The sequence below is a fragment of the Ambystoma mexicanum genome, chromosome 5p (genome assembly GCF_040938575.1).
Source record: "Ambystoma mexicanum isolate Mex_15411 chromosome 5p, UKY_AmexF1_1, whole genome shotgun sequence".
In the NCBI taxonomy this organism is placed as follows: Eukaryota; Metazoa; Chordata; class Amphibia; order Caudata; family Ambystomatidae; genus Ambystoma; species Ambystoma mexicanum.
In genome coordinates, this window is record NC_090930.1 from 1,369,169,559 (window position 1) to 1,369,190,135 (window position 20,577).

Here is a 20,577-nt window from a genome sequence, read left to right on the forward strand (position 1 = left end):
GGAAGATCATTTTAAACAAAAAACCACGTACCATTGTCCCACATGTACTTGTCCCCCCTCACCATATCCCAGTCAATTATCCCCAAACCCTCTCCATGAACCAAAACGTTTTGATGAGACTTCTATCCCTTCTTCATCTCATACAAATCCTGTGGAAACCCCTATTTCTCCTGTTTTTGTTTCAGTTTTTGCCTCACATTCTCTGTCATAAATTAATCATACATGTTAAATAAAGTTACATTTTTATATTGTGTTCTAATTAATTTCATGTTTTTTTTTTTTAAAAGCAATTTAGGTGTCCGAGGACAGCGTGGGTGTCCGGAATGTCCGTAAAGAAACGAAAATGGAGGTGTCCTGAAGAACACTATACCTGTCCGTATAGTTCGCTAGCAAGTTGAAACTGTTCTAAGAACACACACGGTGTCCTGAAATGTTCGTAAATAAGCAAAATAGGGATGTCCTTAGAACGGTATGCCTGTCCGTTTTGTTCGTAGGCAGGTTGAAACTGTTCTAAGAACACATCATGTGCCCTATAATGTTGGTAAATGAACGACATAGGGGTGTCCTTAGAACACTATACCTCTCCGTAATGTTTGCATGCAAGTTGAAAGTGTTCTAAGAACACACGCTGTGTCCTGAAATGTTCGTAGATAAACAAAATAGGGGTGTCCTGAGGACGCTATGCCTGTCCGTATTGTTCGCAACCAAGTTCAAACTGTTCTAAGAACACATGTGGTATCCTCAAATGTGCGTAAATAAACAAAATAGGGATGTCCTGAGAACTGTATGCCTGTCCGTTTTGTTCGTAGGCAGGTTGAAACTGCTCTAAGAACACATCATGTGCCCTATAATGTTTGTAAATAAACGACATAGGGGTGTCCTTAGAACACTATACCTCTCTGTAATGTTCGCTGACAAGTTGAAAGTGTTAGGGAGAATTCTCTGTTTAGGCTGAATTTCCTAACCTAGTGAGTCCCCCAGCAGCTTTGCTGGATTTTTGGGGTTTATTTTTTTCTCCTGCCAAGAGTGAGACTCTTTTACCCTCACTCTTGGGCATGATTTGAGTGTGTTTCTTTGAATCTAGATGTGTTTAATGGGCTATGGGGTCTTTTACTCCATAGGGCTTCATGTGTTTTTGTGATGTGTGTTACACAGCACCCTCTGTGCAGTAACTCAGGGGTGTCATAGTGACCCCCCAGTATAGACTCCATACCCTGGGACTGACTACTGTCTCCAAGGGCATGTAAAGTCACCATTGACTTTACTAGTCTTAAATTCTGAACAGAACCAGTACAAACCATCATATTGTGGACGTACTGGCTGGGGCAATTCAATTGCCCCGGGGTCTGTTAGTCGAGGAGGCACGTCTCCGTCCCCCCTGATCGAGTTTTGGCTGGTGGCAGTGGATACTACTTTTTATATTCAACCGCAAATATTTTCCTATGGGATTTCCCATTGTTTTAGGCTACTAACTTTATTTTATTATTTACGGTAGCCTCGAACATACCGACGGATTATTTAATTAATATTAATTCTCCGGTTGGTATTTTTTGCCAAAACTTGATTCTAAAATGGCGTATGTGTTCTCTTCTGTGACTCCAACCCAAGTCGAGCCCTTTGTTCCACTTTTTGGCGGGCTTCTCCACAGAAGCCCTCCCAAAGTAGTGCCACTCTGTCTGGGGTACTTACGAGTGGTGGAGGGAAATTTAGCACCCTGGACTGAGTTGCCTAGGCAACTCAAGTTGCACTCCATCCTGATTGGCCCAAGTGGTGAGCCGGCCGGCTCACCACTTAGCATGTTTGAGTGACAGCTAGGCTGAGTGAATGGGGGTTTGCTGCATAAAAGCAGGGCTTTGGGGACTGGAACTTCAGAAGTCGCCACAGGACCTAAGAATCCGATGAGGGAGAAGCTGAGCCGACCTGCCACGACACCACTACCGGTGGAGCCCTGCTGGACTGCCTCACCACTTTTCCCAACGACAGAGGAGATCTCCCGCCGGAGAGTCTTCTTCCTTTGACTGGTGGGGATAACCAGTTTCACCATCTTTTCGCTTTCCCGACGTACCTCGTGGCTGCCTTGCCCATGCCAAGCACCCCGGCAACCGGGATACCATGTTTTACCACGACCGCGAAACAAAGGTACCACCTTTAACCGGAAAACTCTGCGGCTGGTTTCTGCCCTGGTAGTGCAACGACCTTCATCTTTCCTCCAAGTCGAGATCTTCTCTTCCCCTGGACGACGACGCAACTTGCACCCACTACCAGGAACAACTGCCACCGCTGGAGAATCCTTCCTACTTAAGGTAGCGTGTCCCGCCTGGCTTCCCTTGCTACCGACTGTACGGGGTAGATTTAGCCCCTGGCTTTCGAACCTGGGTTAGCCTGGGACACCCTGGCTAAACTTTCCTAAACCTCTCTAAACTCTTTTTGAACCCTCTGCAAGACTTTCTAAGCCTAGTGTAACTGTGTGATCTTGGGCGCATTTGTGCTCTGCTCTCTCTAAGAGTGGGCCTAGCCTTTGGACTTTGGCTCACCAGTGACCTTTGCTCTTCTGCCTTGCTAATAGTGTTCCTGAATCTTAGAGTGGTGTACCTTTCCATATTCTGTCTTTTTCCCTCCCTTTCTCACAAACTTATTGGAGTGCAATCTAGTTAAGCGCTCACCTCTGTATGAAAATAAGTGGTGTTTTACTGTGACTTATCCGATAAGGAAAAAGGGGTGTATATATTACAATAGTAACTGTGTTTAGAATATTTTACAATAAGAGTGCTGGAGTGTTTCAAACTGTGTGTTTTTAAATAAATAATTATATACTTTGATACCAAAGCTCTGGTCAGTGTTTGCTTGTATTGTTGTATCTGAGTGCCTATTGTGTATACTTTGCATACTGCCTAACTCTTCTTGAGGGAAGTCTGACTGCTCAGCCACAGCTACCAGGTAAATCTGGGTGGTACAGACTGTTACCAAGTGGGTTTACTGCCAACACCTGTAGTTTTAAATCTTTTGCAGTGGTCCCTAAGGGAACTGCACAGGTTTCTGCCTAACAGAAAGTGTTCTAAGAACACACGCGGTGTCCTGAAATGTTCGTAAATAAACAAAATAGGGGTGTCCTAAGAACGGTATGCCTGTCTGTTTTGTTCATAGGCAGGTTTAAACTGTTTTAAGAACACATCATGTGCCCTATAATGTTCGTAAATAAACGAAATAGGGGTGTCCTTAGAACACTATACCTCTCCGTAATGTTTGCATGCAAGTTGAAACTGTTCTAAGAACTCACGCGGTGTCCTGAAATGTTCGTAAATAAACAAAATAGGGGTGTCCTGAGGACGCTATGCCTGTCCGTATTGTTCGCAACCAAGTTCAAACTGTTCTAAAAACACATGTGGTGTCCTCAAATGTGCGTAAATAAACAAAATGGGGGTGTCCTGAGGACGCTATGTCTGTCCGTATTGTTCGCAAGCAAGTTGAAACTGTTCTAAGAGCAAACGCCTGTCTGTAACTGTTCATTTGACGTGTGACGCACTTTTAATTACTTCAGGACCCGAACAGTGTCTGTAGAACATCAACGCGCATGCGCAAACCACTGTCCGTGCATCTGGTGACCTGCGGACAGTCGCTCCCTTCGCGGACATGTTTGCGAAGCTATCATGTGACCGCGCCCAAGCTGATCGCGTGTTCTAAATGCGGACACTGTTTGTGTCCCCGAACAATTTAAAAGTACATTTTCAAGTAATCCACAATATTTTTCAATAAAAACTCACCAGAGCACAAGTCCCACATAGTAATCCTGAGTTTCTACATACTTTTTGAAACTTTTCAGCGGGAGAAGCAGTGAAAAAGACGAAGTAAATAACCTTGTTCTGAATTTATCTAATCGGATTCTGACAACAGAAGAAATTTCCGTTTTGAACAAACGCCTGTCTTTTGCCCCGACCATGGACTATAACACTACGACTGTCCATATAGATTTGTTTAAATTTGTTCGAAAACTCAAACTTCAGAAATGGTTTGCAACCCAAGTAACTAACACTTACTGGGAGAAGGAAGTACCTGCAAGTCCGAGTGAATTTACCATAGAAGATCTAAACCACATTTATCTACTTAGATCTTTGGAAAATACTACAGAACGACCAATACATGAAACCTTACAAGAATTATGCATATCACAAAGCAGTCTTGCATCGACAGAAATGAGAAGCAAATCGAGATTTACACCTCAATTGGCACCGGACAACTTGATAGACATGTTCTATAAAACAATGACCAAGGATCTTAATTGTGCATTTGACACAACCAAACAGAACCAAACAATCAACAATAAATTTAGATTTGACAATTTGTCGCGATTAGAAAGAAAAGCCCTTAAGAATTTACAACAGGACCACAACTTAACGATCAAGCAAGCTGATAAGGGTGGAAAAATTGTTGTGATGGATCGTGAAGATTATATTACAATGGCTTACAATCACCTCACTTGACCACTGTGCTATGTGAAATTGTTATCGAACCCCAAATTGGACATAATCAGAGACCTCACAGAAGCAATTACGAGCTGGCACCGCCAAGGACTCCTAACATATGAGGAAAAACAATCTTTGGTAACTAAACATCCCATTTTACCGACTATTTACTTTTTACCTAAAGTGCACAAACCTTTTGAACGAATTCCAGAAGGCAGACCTATTCTCAGTGGAATAGGCTGGGCAACTGTCAACATGGCTGAGTACATTGACAACATTTTAAGGCCAAAAGTTAACAAAACTAAGTCGTTTCTTAAAGATACTACAGCAATTATCAATACATTAGCAAGAGTGGACTGGCAGCCTGGATACATCCTAGCCACTTGGGATGTTACAGCACTATACACATCAATCAAGCACAATACAGCATTAGATGCCATAGATTACGCTTTCTCACAGGAAACAGCATCAAGCTATCAGTCAATTCAGATGCTCAAGGAAATGTTACTTTTGACTTTGGAAAATAATGTCTTCTTGTTTAACAAGGAATATTATAGACAAACTTGTGGAGTAGCCATGGGAGTGAAGTATGCCCCGGCCCTTGCCAATCTGGTAATGGCTACGTATGAAGACCAACATATCTACTCAGAGCCTAATTATGGTGAAAATGTCGTTTTATGGACTCGATATATAGACAATGTTTTTCTCATTTGGAAGGGGAATGACGATCAACTACAAGTATTCAAACAACGTGCAAACCAAAATACTCTGGGAATCCAATTTACTGGAACATCCAGTACATCGGAGGTTAACCTTTTGGATCTGACAATCTATGTTAAAAAAAATGAACTAATGACTAGGACCTATAGAAAACCAACGGAGGCGAACTTTACCCTGCTCGCGACAAGCTGTCATTTCAATCCGGTTATCAAAAATATTCCTAAAAGAGAATTCATAAGAGCACACAGAAACTGTTCAGCAAAATCAGCCTTTGATCAAGAATGTGAACTGATCTCATCTCGATTTCTAGCCAGAGGATATGCCATGAAACATATCATCAAAGCTCGTGCGCAAGCCTTGAAACTCAACAGACAACAGACACTGACGTCCAGAAAGCCAATTCAGAGCCAGTCGGAGAAAATTAGATTTATCACAACATATTGTACTAATAATGAAGCAATAAGGAAGATTTTGAGAAAGAATTGGGACATTTTGAAGTTGGATCCGCATATTCAGAATTTTATTGAAGAGAGACCTTCAGTAATATTCAAAAGAGCAAGAACGCTAAAAAATATCCTTAGCCCGTCTCTACTACCAGAAGAAGAAAAATGTATAGCGGCAACCACATGGTTACCTCAATTACCAGCAGGATTTCGAAAATGTAACTCCTGCACGATGTGCCAGTATGCAATGGGTAATACAGAACTTTTTCAAGATTCTTTTGGCATCAAATACAGAATCACAGACTTCATTATTTGCAAAATGAAATTCGTGATTTATGCAATAATCTGTGAATGTAAAAAGGTGTACATCGGAAGTACCATTAGGGAAATGAGAATTAGGATTCGGGAACACCTGGCAAGCATTGGAAGCCAGAATGTTAATTTACCATTGGCATCCCACTGGCAAAAAGAACACCAACTTAACAACAGAAAAGACATCACATATGTAGGTTTCAAAAAAGTGACACTGGGATCGAGAGGAGGAGACCTTGAGAAGAAATTAAGACAAGAAGAAGCCAAACTAATATGCCGTTTTCATTCAGTAGAAAGAGGTCTGAACTCGGATAATGAAATGTTTTCATTTCTATGAAACCTGTAAATTGTTATGTATTGTGAACTATGAGCTAGACTCTAAAATGTAGCATGCAATTTATTTACTCTGCATTCCATTTAACAGCTCCAGCAAAGTAAGATTCACATTCAGAACCTAATGGGAACGAATCTGATTGCTAATGAAACATGATTAACGTGTAATGGGATAAAAAACGCCACTTAGATATACTTAGGGATCAATTATAGACTTAGGGTTACATAAGGACTTCATTTATGTATACATGTGGTGTTTATCCACGGTTATCTACCAACCAGTTAAACAAAATCAACGGTGTTTTGATGCACCTATAACGGAGGACTCTATGTCCTTTCTAATTTTAAGTTATATAATCCAACTATTACAATGCAACTCCTAGAACCATTCGATATTTACTGATATACAAATTAAATTTCTAAGAAAAGCACTAATTCGAGCAAAGTATGGGCTCATAAAATAGAGACCAATATCTTAGCCTTCCATAGCCCAAAACATGGCGCTCATACTAGAAACTGTAGAAGGACTCTCGTGGTGACCAGGGCAACCGGTGTAAACAACTATTTAAAGCCTCCATTTTTGTTTGTTCGGTGAACGCGGACAGAATCATACGGAGCTCTCTTTTTTGCATTGCAGAGGTAAGACATACCAGTTCGTAGGGTTCTTTATTTAAAGTTTGCACGGCAGTCCTCTGCCTTACTAAGAGACCAGTAAATTAGATACAGATGTTAGTCTATCGCGTAGTCTTTTGAGTCTTGAATGTCACATGTACATATACTAGGAAGTTTTCACGCACCAGTATCTTTGACATTTCACGAACGTATAGTAGGAATCTAACTCTTAAAACGGCACCCCACCGGGATAAACCATAAAAAGAGGTGCAAATATAGAGATAGTAATTTAGTTACCTGGGACTTAATGAGAAGGACACCATACACAAATCCCTTACCTTTGAGCACACTTAAATTAAAATTCAGTGTAATGATCACTTTCTGAATTTATGACTTTAAGAAGGAACGGGTGTATTAATACCATAAATATTGCCACAAATTCATTTGACAGGTTGGGATTTAACCCGAGACTTTTAATTTCCATTCTTTTGCTGAAAAGCAACTTTCCACATTTGTATACAATACCATTAGGTAAGCTTTGATTTTTGCTCAGATGCTACATATTTCTTCTTTTTTCATGTTTTTTCAAGAGACAAATGAACTCATTATGTTTTTCTGTTTTTTTCTCTCCCTTTCCCACTACCCTGTGTTTTTGTTTGTTTATTTGTCTTTTTCCATCACCATAAATGTTTGAATTTCGTTATGATTACGGATATTGTTTGATTCGTTTCGATGCTAATAATCTCTTTACCTTAAACAATCCTCCCATCCCCCTCCTTTTATGTCTGTGTTTCATTGGATACTTTTCTTGTGTGTGTCATAATGGTTATAATGTTTGTGCTACAATTGGACATTATATTTGTATCCCCCCCCTTTTTTTGCATTTATTAGCCCTGATTTGAGAAAGACGGCATAGTCCGTTGAAACACGTGTTATCTCAAAGGGCACTTGTCCTAATTAACTATTAAACCTCAATCACTATATTCCAATTGAGTGGAGTTTCTTTTCTTTATTATAACTTGGCGCATGAAGGAATAAGCGCAACCACATTTTTCATCAGTTGCAGAAGACCTTGTCCAGCCAGCTGGTCATCCCAAATTGGCCTGCTTGAAGGTTAATGAGAAGAACTTTTCTCTTCCTTAGGGCTCCTGGTTTTCATCTCTTTGACAAAGGACTTTGGAGTAGACTGCTATCCCAATCGGGTTCCAGTGAATCCTTCTTCAAGCAGTGCCCAAAGATAAATCAACTAAAGGGAAGGGCGCCCCTTAAAAAGGGAAAATGCCACAGTGGATTGCTCCATTACAAGCCTGTTAGTAAGAATTTCACAAAGGCTACAGTACCAAAAGTCCTTTTCCTTCTGAAGTCATACACAGAATGCTTTGTTGACAGGAACTAGACAGGGGGATAGGACGTTTGGAAGTCCTAGTGAAATCAAAGATGGTGAGATGCCTCTAGGGACTGAAGCTCTCTCCTGGGTTACTGTAAATCCACACTTTCCTCTGTCTGCCTCCATCAAAGGAACTTCAGTAATCAGCACCCTAGTGAGAGGTGGTGGCCATTGTAGTGGCACATCTGCCTTTGAAGCCCCATTTCCCAGCTGAACCCCCAGGCAGTGTTTATGTTCCCATGAAGATGAGACCAGCTTTCTCAGGGGTGCCAAGGAGGAGGATTCTTGGGTGAAACCAATAAGGTTTCTGTGTTTTTTAAAGCGGTTTTTATTTTTTATTGAGTATTTATAAAGCGCCTGTACAGCAATTCATGTTTCAAGGTGCCACAAGCAGAGGCGTTGCTAGGGGGAGTGTAAGGGGGCTATAGCCCCGGGTCTTTTGATTGTAGCCCCGGATAGAAGCTCAGGGGATACAACCAAAAGACTAGCTAGCCCCGAGTTCCGACAGTCCCACCATTAGCCTAGCCCCCGATCCTTTACAGAGCTAGCAACACCCCTGGCCACAAGACAAAACAGGGGTGCAGGGAAACAAGAGATACACATAACAATAACGATCCTACTTGGCCTTGTGTCATTCGGATTGTGTAAGTGCTGTAACAAGAAGTGCAGGTGGGGGGGAGTAGGGAGGGGAGGGAGTGCCGGTCGGGGCAAAGGGATAATCGTAGGGTGAGAAGGCAAGTGCAGGAAGAGAGGAGGGATACAAGTGTAAGGGGGGAGGAGAGGGAAAGAATGGCCCCTCCGTCAAGGCGAGTGCTAGGGGAAGTGCAGGAATTGCAGGGAGTGAGGTTCACATGCTAAGTGTGAGAAGGGGGTGGACCAGACTCGGTAGGGATGCATACCCCACCAGGCTGGTCATGGCAAGGGGGCCCGGAAGGGCAATTGCAGGTTTATGGGGGGGGGTGTAGGTCAGGGAGAACAGGGTGCTGGGTAGACTGGGTGAAGAGGGCCTGGTGCCCTGTAGGGCTCAGAAGGGATCAGGACGCCAGTCAATGTGGCAGAGGCCTGCATTAGCAGCGCAGGGGTGGAGGGAAGGAAGAAGAGAAAAGGAGGGTCTTGAGAAGCTTTCAGAACTGAAGGAAATTCGGCTCAAGCGTGAGAGGGGCAATGAAGCCATTCCAGAGGGCGGCTCCTGTGGAAGAGAGAGATCTACCCACCACTCTCTGCTTGGAGAAACGTATGATCTGCATAGATTTGGAGCTAGAAGACTGAAGGGCTCGAGCAGGGATGTATTTGGGAGAGGGAGTTGGATATAGTGGGATCCCAGGCCCCAGAAAGCTTTGTGGATGATGCAGTGGGTCTTGACCTTGATCCTCACAGCCACCGGGAGCCAGCAGAGAGATGTTAGCGCTGGAGAAACGTGTCCCTGGGCTTGAGGCCAAGGATAAATCTTGAAGTCGTATTCTTTTGAAGGGGTGAATGGCGGATAAAGGCAGCTTCAGGAAGAGGCTGATGTAGTAGTCCAGCCTAGAGAGGACCAGAGCTTTGGAGACATTGAGTTTCTTGGGGAAGGTGAGGAAAGGGAGCATGCCTCTGAAGAGGTGCAGCTGAAAGTGGGCCTTCTTGGCAATGTCCGCTATGTGAGGAGAGAAGGAGAGAGAGGAGAAGAAGATGACGTCAAGATTTTTAGCCTCACAAGAGGGTGAGGGGAGGGGATCCATGGAGAGCGGCAAGAGAGTAGGAGGGAAGGAGGGTGATATTGTGAAGGATCTACATTTTACTGGCATTAAGGCAGAGATCATTAGCAGCGCACCATGCCTGAATAGCAGTCAGACGGTCAGGAATGAGATAGGAAGAAGAGGAGGCATTGGAGGGAAGCTTGCAGGAGAGCTGTATTTCGTCAGCATATCACTGGAAGTGAGGAGAGAAGGTGCAGCACAAGCTCCCTGCCTCAGCTCTGCGCCTTCTGCAACTAATCCAGAACAGAACCGCAAGACTTATCCTTGGCCTCAAGCCCAGGGATCGCATCTCTCTGGTGCTGAAATCCCTCCACTGGCTCCCCATGGCTGCAAGGATCAAGTTCAAGACCCTCTGCATTCTCCACAAGGCTTTCTGGGGCCAGGGACCTACCTATCTACAACGTTGCCTACCTTAATTCTGTCCATCCCGAGCCCTCCGCTCATCTACCTCCAACCTTCTGCGAGTCAGCCGGTTCTCCAATCAGAGATTTGGAGGGAGATATTTATCCTCTGCAGGGGCCTCCCTCTGGAATAGCCTCCCTGTCGCACTCCACCTTTAGCCTGAGCTCCTTAAGTTCTGGAAACTCCTTAAGACATTCCTCTTCTTATCTTCCTTTTCTCTCCCCCTACCCTGCTAACCTTTCTCTCCGCTCTATCCCTCTCTCCCTCCTTTTCCGCACAGCCTGCTGACTGGCTGCCTGGTGTACTTCAAAGTCTCACAGGTCCGTGGCACCCTCACCAATCCCCTTGCACTTGCCTCCGGGCCTTGCACTTGCCTCATTGTTACTGCACTTGGTCAATTACTCTTGAGAGTGGCATCTCTCAGCACTTACCCCAGCTTCTGACTGATTAGGTGCCTACCCTCTCCTGCACCTGTCTGCACACTTGCACAATCTGAATGCACCATGCCGTGAAGATAATCTATCTGTTTTTCCCTTGTCTCCCCTCCTTGCATTGTGGCACCTCAATGCACTTGGAAAAACTGCAGAATCATTATCAGACCTATTTGCTGTTATCTACATTGTTAATTGTATTATATGCATTTGTTCCATGACCATGAAGACTTATATCATTCAGAAATTCAAGGGCTCTGAATTACTGTTGTTTTTTACTCTTGTTCCCTCCCTCCTTGAGCACTTTGAAACACTTGCTTTGTGTATAGGTGCATTGCAAATAAACAATACCATTACCAATTGAGTCAGAAGGGCAAGGTAGATGTTGAAGAGCAATGGCGAGAGGATAGAGTGCTGGGGGACACTGCAGGTGGAGAGTGTGGTGCAGATGGGAAAAAGGCCCAGTTAAACCTGTGAAATAAGGTCAGAGAGGAAGGATGTCACCCAGTCTAGTGCCATGTCCGTGATGCCAATGGTTTCATGGGGCCGATTTATGAGGGTGGCATGAGTGACTGTATCAAAGGCAGAGGAAAGATCAAGAAGGATGTGAACAGAAGGAAAGTTAAAATCTTCACCGCTGTGCAGGAGAGCAGTCTCCGTGCCTCTGGCTGCTCTGAAGCCAGACTGGTGGTTGTGGAGACAACCAACAGATTCAGTGTGGTGGATCAGTTGGGAGATGACCAGCTTCTCCAAGAGTTTACCAAGGAAGGGGGTAATGGATATCGGGCGGTAGTTAGCAAGGCAGGAAGGGTTGGCAGAAGGCATTTTGAGGAGAGGGTGCACAACGGAGTACTTGAGCGAAAGTGGGAAGGTGGCAATGGCAAAAAAGTGATTGCAGAAGTCAGCCATGACTGGACCAAGGGAGGCAATGTTATCCTTGATAGTTCTGGTGGAGCAGGGGAGCACCTTTTTGGAGGAGACTTTCATAGAGAGAACTTGTTTAGAGACTTCTTCTGGTGCTATGGGCTAGAAGGAGGAGAGTAGATGGGAAACGGAGGCCAAGGGAGGCCTGAGAGATGAGGAAGACATGATGTCCTGGGTTTTGGCTGTGTATTGGGAGGCCAAGGCAGTGCAGAGGGATTAGGGATGGCAGAGGAGAAGTGGAGACTGCATTGGGATTAGTGAGTTCCTTGCAGTTTTTGAGCAGTTCAGTCATGTTGTTGGTGGCCCCAGAGATGTGGGCTTGGATATGGGCCATCTTCTTCCAGCGGATGGAGAGTCTGTATTGCCTTTGGAGCAAGAGGCAGGCCAGTCTGTCAGTGGATGTGTTTGAAGCCTGCCACTTCTGTTCAGCAAATTTTCACTTGCGTTTCAGACAAGTTAGATTGGATTCCTACCAGGTATTGCGCTTGGAGGTAGGCTTCATGCAGATCCTCATGACAAGGGCAACAATGTCCAGGGTGTTGGAGATGGAGAGGTGAAGGTTAGCAAGGGCTGTGTCCTTGTGAGAGTCAGTGGCTGGAGTGGGAGGGAGAATGAAAGTGGCAGGAAAAGCAGCAACTGACGCGCTTCATCGGTCGAATCACGGAGAAAGAGACTAAAAGTGCTGTTACAGGTGAGAGGACAGGAGAACATGGTCAGACTACGATAGAGCTGTGTTGACAGGGTTGGAGATGGGAATGTCAGCTGAGATGATAACATCCAAGGTGTGTCCGGCTGAGTGTGTCAGACCAGAGAAAATGGTGAGGAAAGGAGAGTCACAGAGGCTGCGAAAGAGTCCAGTGGCCGCAACAGGAGAGTCAAGGTGAATACTGAAGTCTCTGAAGATGAGAATCTTGGCGGTAGAGGCCAGGAGAGAAGAGGTGAGGTCAGACCACTCCAAAAGAAAGAGGGAGACCAGACCAGATGTCCTGTAGATGTTAGCAAGAGTCAGTGAGAGGATAGAAAAGACACCAAGCCTGCAGACTAGGCATTCAAAGGAGGAGTAGGATTGAGTGGGTATGATAGTAGCAGGCACCCATTCAGTGAAGGTCAGGACCATTCCGCCTCCAGACCGTACAGGCCTGGGCTTAGAGAGGATCTTGTAGCCCTCAGGGAGGAGTGTGTCAAATACAGTGACAGAGCTGGCAGAGAACAACGTCTCAGTCAGTACGAGGACACCAAGTTCAAAGTCTTCAAGGAGGTGACAGTTGTCAGAGGAGTGTTTAACGGCAAAGGGAGAGTTGAGGCTAGCTAAGTTAACCTGGTTGGCACCTTTGGAGGTCTTCCAACGAGGGCTGCAGGGATGTGGTACATTGGTCGGTGGTGATGAACAAGCCGGGTGGTGGCAAAAGGAGGAGTGGCAGGAGAAGGGATGAAGTTGATGAGAGACAGAAGATGCCTATCAAGAAGGAGGAGGTTGGGCTAAGAGCCCTGGGCCATGACAATGCCGTTCAGGTAGACATTAATGATGCACCCAGAGGATGAGAAGTATGCCAAGAGTACTTCTCATCTAGTTCCACCATTAACGGATGAAGAAGAGAAAGGGGAGAGGACTGAGACCATGTGGGGAGTCCATAGATCTGGAGAGGGAACGACAAAGAGGATGTCCCGACTGTATAGGCCTGGGCTTAGAGAGGAACTTGTTGCCCTCAGGGAGGAGTGTGTCAAATACAGTGACAGAGCTGGCAGAGAACCACGTCTCAGTCAGCACAAGGACATCCAGTTAAAAGTCTTCAAGGAGGTAACAGTTGTCAGAGGAGTGTTTACCGGGCAAAGGAAGAGTTGAGGCTAGCTAAATTAAGCTGGTTGCTCCAGAGGATGAGAGTACTTCCAAGAGTACTTCCCATCTGGTTCCACTATTAACGGACGAAGAATAGAAAGGGGAGAGGACTGAGACCATATGCGGAGTCCATAGCTCTGGAGAGGGAATGACCAAGAGGATGTCAGTGACAGTCTGCCTGAAAGAAGGGTTGATGTAGGTGTCAGCGATGGGCAGGCCTTGGTTGGAGACCAGGAGATCTTTCCTGAACGTTTTTCTTCCAGGCTTCAAAAGAGGTAGGATATGTGATAGAGTAGAAGTTAGAGTAAATAGGGGAGATGGAGAGCATCATGGAGGGAGAGGGCGGAGTAATGGAAGAGAGAGAGAGAGAAACTGCACAATGCACGATAAACTCACCAGGTGGCCTAGCAGCAAAACAGGCACAGGTGAATCAAGTGCATGACATCCCACAGGTTGCCAAAAACAAGGTATTGCGTTGCACCAGCAGCAGCCGAGGTGGAGGGAGGGAGAGCGCAGAAGAACTTCAATATCTGTTCTCTGGTAGTTCTGTACTCAGATGGTGGTTTCGGCAACAGACTCTGATGGTAACTCTGCTGTTTCTCTGACATGCTGTGAGTCTGGAAGGAAATGTTTCTACTGTTGTGGTCAGTTTAATGCTTTCTGGGTCGCATGTCACTATTAGGATATGGCAAGGCTTAAACTGGGTCATGGTTGAAGTGATTCCTTGGTTCTCCATCAGTCATAGTCTAAGCACATCTGGAGTGCCAGAGGTTGCAGACCTCTGCCCCCTCGAGGCTCTAGTATAGGGAAATACAGTCCAGGCAAATAGTTCAACAGTTAGGTGCTTATGTGAGGGGAAGAAAACGTTCACCCTCATAAGTTTGAAATTTCCACAGGCCTTGCTCGACCCTTAGTCTTCCAAGATAAATAAACTGAGGCTGTTAATATTGGGAGTAGTAGCAATTATTACAGCACCTGTAATTGGGAGAAATCCAGAATGTGGCACTCTACTTAAGGCAGGCATTGTTAAATCTATCACGGGTGGTTTCAGGGCTACTTATCCAAAGATTAGAGTGCAAAGAATTGCACCACCACAGAGAACACAACTCACAGTCTATGAAAACATACATGGCTCACAAGGTATGTGCTCACCTCTAACCTTGGGCCAGCCAACACTTCGAAATTTGAATTCCAACAAGGATGACTTTGCCCTTCATTTTCTGAAGTCATTTAAGTGTATACCATTCGATTAGTTGACCATAGCAGATATCACTACATTGCCTGGAAGCAGGTGTAATGCAACATGAGGCACTACCATAAAATTGTGTTATTGTTATGGATTCAAGACACGCTCCCAACGTAGTGAAGCTCAGAGCCAGCATACAGCAACTCTACTAGCTGAGACAGTATGAAGCACCGAACAACTGCTGGATTCACGTGTCCACTAAACACTGTGTAAAATGCAGCAATATTATTGCTCGGGGGTTAATGGAAGTCAGAGGCACACTGCTAATAAGGATTATGTGCTGGCTTGCCAGCCGGTGCAGACCACAAAGACCTCTGCGGCCCAGTTCTTAAAAGTCCATGGTGCGCTGAATCCTGGGACATCCCCAGAGACTTCTGCCAGCCAATGTGGATGCTGTAACACAACCAGCAGCTGCAACCAGGGATTGTGTCAATGCTTAGCGGTGTAAGGGGACGACCGGATGCCTCGTGACCTGAATGAATCAGTGCTCCTCCCCTCTCCATGTTGACAGAATATATTTTTGAACATGAGCATTTGGGTTGCTCCTGAAAAGAAATAATGGTATGACCGGATAGAGAATGTGACAATGTGAAGGATGCTAGAGGAATAGCCAGTTAAACTGAGTTCTGAAGTGCCTCCTTTGGGCGCTGTGTTTTGTGTTGACTTATTTTAACATTCATCTGTAGAGATATGTTTGAGTGCCTAAAATATATGTATCTGAATAATTGATATTAACATGAAATAAGCTAAGAAATACAAATGTTAACTAGCACATTGTCTCAAGGTGCAATAACTGCAAAGACATCTTCAGAAGGGTTTTCCTTTTTTATACATGGGGTACTACTCTTTATCACACTTTCCACTCCCTCCCCTCACCATCTACACCCCTGCCAGTTACGCCTCTTATAGAGCAGTATATTTTCATTCAGCATTCTAATGCCAGCAGGACCATCTAGGATGAAGATACTCAACACCTTAAGAGCTAAACATCTGTATATTTATCCTGAATTACATGGGAAATGGTGCAAACCCCTCCCACACCAGCATTCAAGAAGACACTATTTTTGGCAATGTTTCATAGTCCTGCAAACAAAATGATAAAACATACCTTCCCTGTTGTTTCAATGCCTCTGATTGTACACACATATAGAACTGCCCAAGCACAAGCCAGGCACAACACAAGCCACCATTGAAGAGTGCCGGAATCATCAATAGATGTAGAAATATTTAAAGTTTCTCTGTACCAAAAGTAATCGACTGGACTGCTGGCAGCACACTCCTTTACAAAGCCTGTAAGTAAAAGAAAATGTAATTCAGTACACAACTCAGTTATTATTACTTATGGGAAGGAATGACTATCTGGCAAGGGTATAGACACTCTGGCTTTTAAAACTTTTATTATTTGCTAAAAGGATTCTGGTAATTCTATCTCAGAAAGGGTGACCCCCCCTTTCAGCAAAGTTCATGCCAAAAGCCTAGTGTGCATCTTTGCCCTGTGTCCCTGTTTCCAAACCTCCTCGCTAAGAGAGTCATTATCCTAGTGGCGGTTGTAAACATTAAATATATGCCATACCTGAGTTTAGGGTTTGGTCTAGTATGTATCAAAATTATCAATACTTCTACCACTTGTCTACCATAGGGGAGCAAAGCACTGCAGGTCCCCTACAGAGAATTGATCTTGTGTACAAATGATCTCCAATTTTATTTTTTCTATTCACTTTTTATTATCAAAATCATTTTTTTAATACATTCCATATAGAAAATCTTAAAATAATTCACACTACTCATACGGACAAATGAATATAATACAAATATCACCTTTCTTCTTAGAAAAGCCTCTTGTTTATTATATAGAAACTTGTACAATGATACCTTCAATTGATTCATAAGATATCAACAATGCGATTTTAGTTAATCATGTTTATCATGCTAACGTTGGCAAATCAAGATTAAAGCCTTTACGCCCCACTGCTGAGGTGGACATGGCATTTAACGGCCTGCCGGCATGAGCTTTGGTAACAGCTGCAGGCCGTTAAATGCCATGAAAGCTATTCACACCCTGGGATTTCCCAGAGTGAGGGTAGTTTCTTTTTTTTTATTCCGCCCGGAGATGAGCTCAGCGTGAGCACATCTCCCTTCGGAATGAAAAAAAGTTTTAAAAAATTGTCACTGCCATGAAAATAGAAAAGGGACTTGGTCCCTTTGCGGATGACAGCAGCCATAGAAAACATGCTTTCCTATTTTTACGGCAGCAGACATTTTTGTTTACTTTTTTTTTCTTAAACCGCTGCTCAGTCGTGCTCGGGAAAGGCGGATTATGATTGGTCAATCTGCCTTTCCCGTGTACGAATGTTCTTTTCTTTTGCTTTACACTTTCTTTTGGTCCACGCAATGTGGCATGCATTAATCATAATGGCCCTATTATCCTTAATAAAACAAATTACATTCTTTTAAATAATATTAATTCTAGGACATATTATTGTACAGGGACGTGTGTCCCCGCCTCACACTAAATGTATTGGAGATAGACCCCCTGCCCCTCAAACCGAATGCTGATAAACTTATTGGGTTGATTAATGACTCTAAATGTTGTGAAATTCAGAAATCTAGTGCCTTTCAGAAAAGCGCTTCGAAGAGTGATCTATTGTGTGGGGTCACAATGTCTTGTATAGTAGAGAATTTGTCAGGTAGTACATGTTTATTTTTATTTTTTTCATTTTTTTATTGATACAGCTGATTTGCAATCAACGTTTCAACATTTTATCATACATATGAAAATAAAATGATTACACTTCACAATGAATATTTGCACTTATCTATACATAATAAGTAAAAATTAGGAACTTCATTTAAGTATTTAAATATTTGAACATATATCAACCAATTCATTCTCTTTCATTAATCATCTGTTAGGAGAGAAGCATATACATCCATATTTCACCTTGTTCCCAGTTTAAGCAGCAGAGTACTATCAGTCTTATTAGATAGAGCACTATCTTTCATTATTCAAGTCAATTATTTTATGAAAATTCACAATTGAGTAACCTAGTGTTTTACTCTAAGATTATTGAAATGATCTTTCAAATAATATATTCTGGAATCAAGCAATGTCTCACATTCTACCATTAAATGTTTCAATGATTCGTTTTGTTGGAAACAGAATCGGCCCACATTCTTTTCTTCAGATATGAGTTTCCAACGACATTTTATTTTGTTAGTGTACCATAGATTTAATCGGAATCTCATAATATCTGTTCGCCATATTTTTTCAAGGCGAATGGATTTGACTGAAAGTCTTTGTATAACATGCACTGTTCCCTGGTCTTTATCCAATCGATCTGCCATATCTTCATGTTTGCTTTATCAGGATTACCCATTAGGAGATTGTTCGTTATATCAGCTTCTTGTAAGATTGTTTGTACAGAGCTTCTCCATTGACTGATAAATCTCTCTGACGATGTTTGCATGTCATTTGATAATATTGCTAGCAAATCTTTTGATTGTCTCATTATTAGGCATTTTCGATATAGTTCACATTTCCTCCATTTATACATGGCTGATAGAGACAAAAGATCCAGAGAGTATATCTTGCACAACTGGCATGGGTTGAGAATTCGGAAGTAACAAGACCGACCTCCAGAATTTAGCTTCAATTCTCTGCCAGTACAGATTAGAGTAATCTAATTTGGACTTGGCACCATATAATATTACTGGAATAACCTTTTGCTTGTAATAGGTCATGATGGGGATTATCGAAAATGTTCCATATCTAGCATTTATGATTTTGGATTGAGATATTGCCGTTGATAATTTCCCTCTCATCTTCTGTTCATATGGTGTATCTTTTTGGTTATTATTGATGTTCAAGCCCAAATAAATGTATTCATCAACTACTGGAAGCACTTGTTTCTAGAGGTACCATGATCTCAATTTATGACCTTTCCCAGCCCATCCAAAGTGTACTACTTCAGACTTTAGTGTATTTATAGTCAGACAGTTTTCTTGTGCATAACAGCTTAAAGCATTTAGTAGTAGCTGTAGCCCTCGCAGAGTTTTGGATATTAAAACGAAATCGTCGTAGAGTAGCCCCTTTATCAGAGTTTCACCAAGTTTCGGAGAATCTGTGATAACATCTTTAAGACTCTGTCCCACATCGGAAATGTAAACATTAAATAAGGAAGAAGCAAAAGTACAACCTTGTTTCAATCCTTTTGCAGCGTTTATCGGGCTAGTCAGTAGGCCAGCTGTATTTAAACTAATTTGATTTGAGGTTCCATTACGTAGTTGGTGTATATAATTTATGAGAAACTCAGGACATCGCGCATTAATCAATTTCTTTATTAAAAGTTCTCTGGGTAACGAGTCAAATGCAATACTGAAGTCTATAAAAGACATATATAACTGTTGTTTATTATGTGGTTCATTAGCTTTTAAGATGTTAATAACTAGTAAGTTTATATTGTTCCCTACTCCTGTTATAAATCCCGTTTTAAAGGGATGTCTCTGTTTTTTTTCTCAGTTAGCCAAAGGTTGAACTCCTTCAGCAATAAGCCTGAGAATATTTTCCCTGGTGTGTCCAGTAAAGCAATTGGTCTGTAAGCTGCAGGGTCCGATCTGTCACCTTTTTTAAATATAGGTATTATTATGGAGGTCCTCCATGTTGATGGTATAATTCCGATCTGTAGAATCCTATTAAAGATCACAAGGAGAATATCAGCCCAGAACTCAGGAATTGATTTCAGAATCACATAGGATAAGCCGTCAGGCCCTGGTGCTCGTGATGAGCTAAATCCATGAATGGATTGTACAATATCTGCCCGTTCTATTTCAAAGTGATGTTTCATCAATAGATGACTTAGGTTAGACAAACAGGAAGGGAAAGGCGACCGATATAGGTTCTCATAATACTGAACCCATCATAATTCCAGAACTGCATTAATTTGAACGGCAGCTTGACTTTGATTTGTAGCTTTTTTCAATAATTGCCATATTCCAGAAGAAGATTTGGTGATGATTTGATGTATCATTTTTTCACCATCTTTCTGGGTCATTAAGTATTTCCTTGCTCTTGTCCAATTCATGTACTCACATTTTAAATGCCTTATTGTCATTTGATTAGCTGTAGAGAAAGTTGTCCTTAAGGTTTTAATTTACCTTTTTAGCTCGTTCTTTCTGGCCTTTCGCTGTCTATCAAATGTGACTTTCTTATCAATCATCTTAAATTCACTGAAAGATTGCATTGCTGTTACATAAATATCATTGTCATTCCTGTCCTCACAAGCTTGCTTGTTTAGCTTAGATCGTAGCTTTATTAATGTCTCTGTTGTCCAATTTATCCTAGATCTTCCATTATTTACCATGGTCCTGCCTGGATTTTTGATTTCATACATATTACTGGTAAGTGGGGCCAAGACCATGTTAAGCATAGCTGCTTGTGATCACTATGAATGCTATGATTTATATCTAATCTATCACATTGGGTCATAAGCCTGTAATCACAGTAAATAAAGTCTATTGTGGCTTCTTGAGTTCCTCTTTGCCATGTCAATTTGGCGGCAATATCTCCAGGGAGTGTCCCATTCAACATTACAAAGGATCTTTCTTTCATAATGTAATTCCATCTATTTTTAACAGTTTGTTCAGGGCCATTTTCGGCCTTCAAAAGATGAAGATTCAAGTCACCCATAATTAGCGTACACGTTACATTTGAGTCCATTGCAATAGATTGTAATAC

The 20,577-nt window shown here is 42.7% G+C and overlaps 1 protein-coding gene across 2 annotated transcripts in view; it reads right to left on the reverse strand.

Moving 5' to 3' along the window:
* The window catches only part of SLC6A19 (solute carrier family 6 member 19), a 791,726-nt gene that overhangs the window by 606,732 nt on the left and 164,417 nt on the right, over positions 1-20,577 (reverse strand). For both annotated transcript variants that reach the window (XM_069613782.1, XM_069613781.1), the window contains exon 4: positions 15,952-16,133. In XM_069613782.1, coding sequence (XP_069469883.1) covers positions 15,952-16,133 — 182 coding nt within the window. The remainder of the gene's footprint in view (positions 1-15,951; positions 16,134-20,577) is intronic.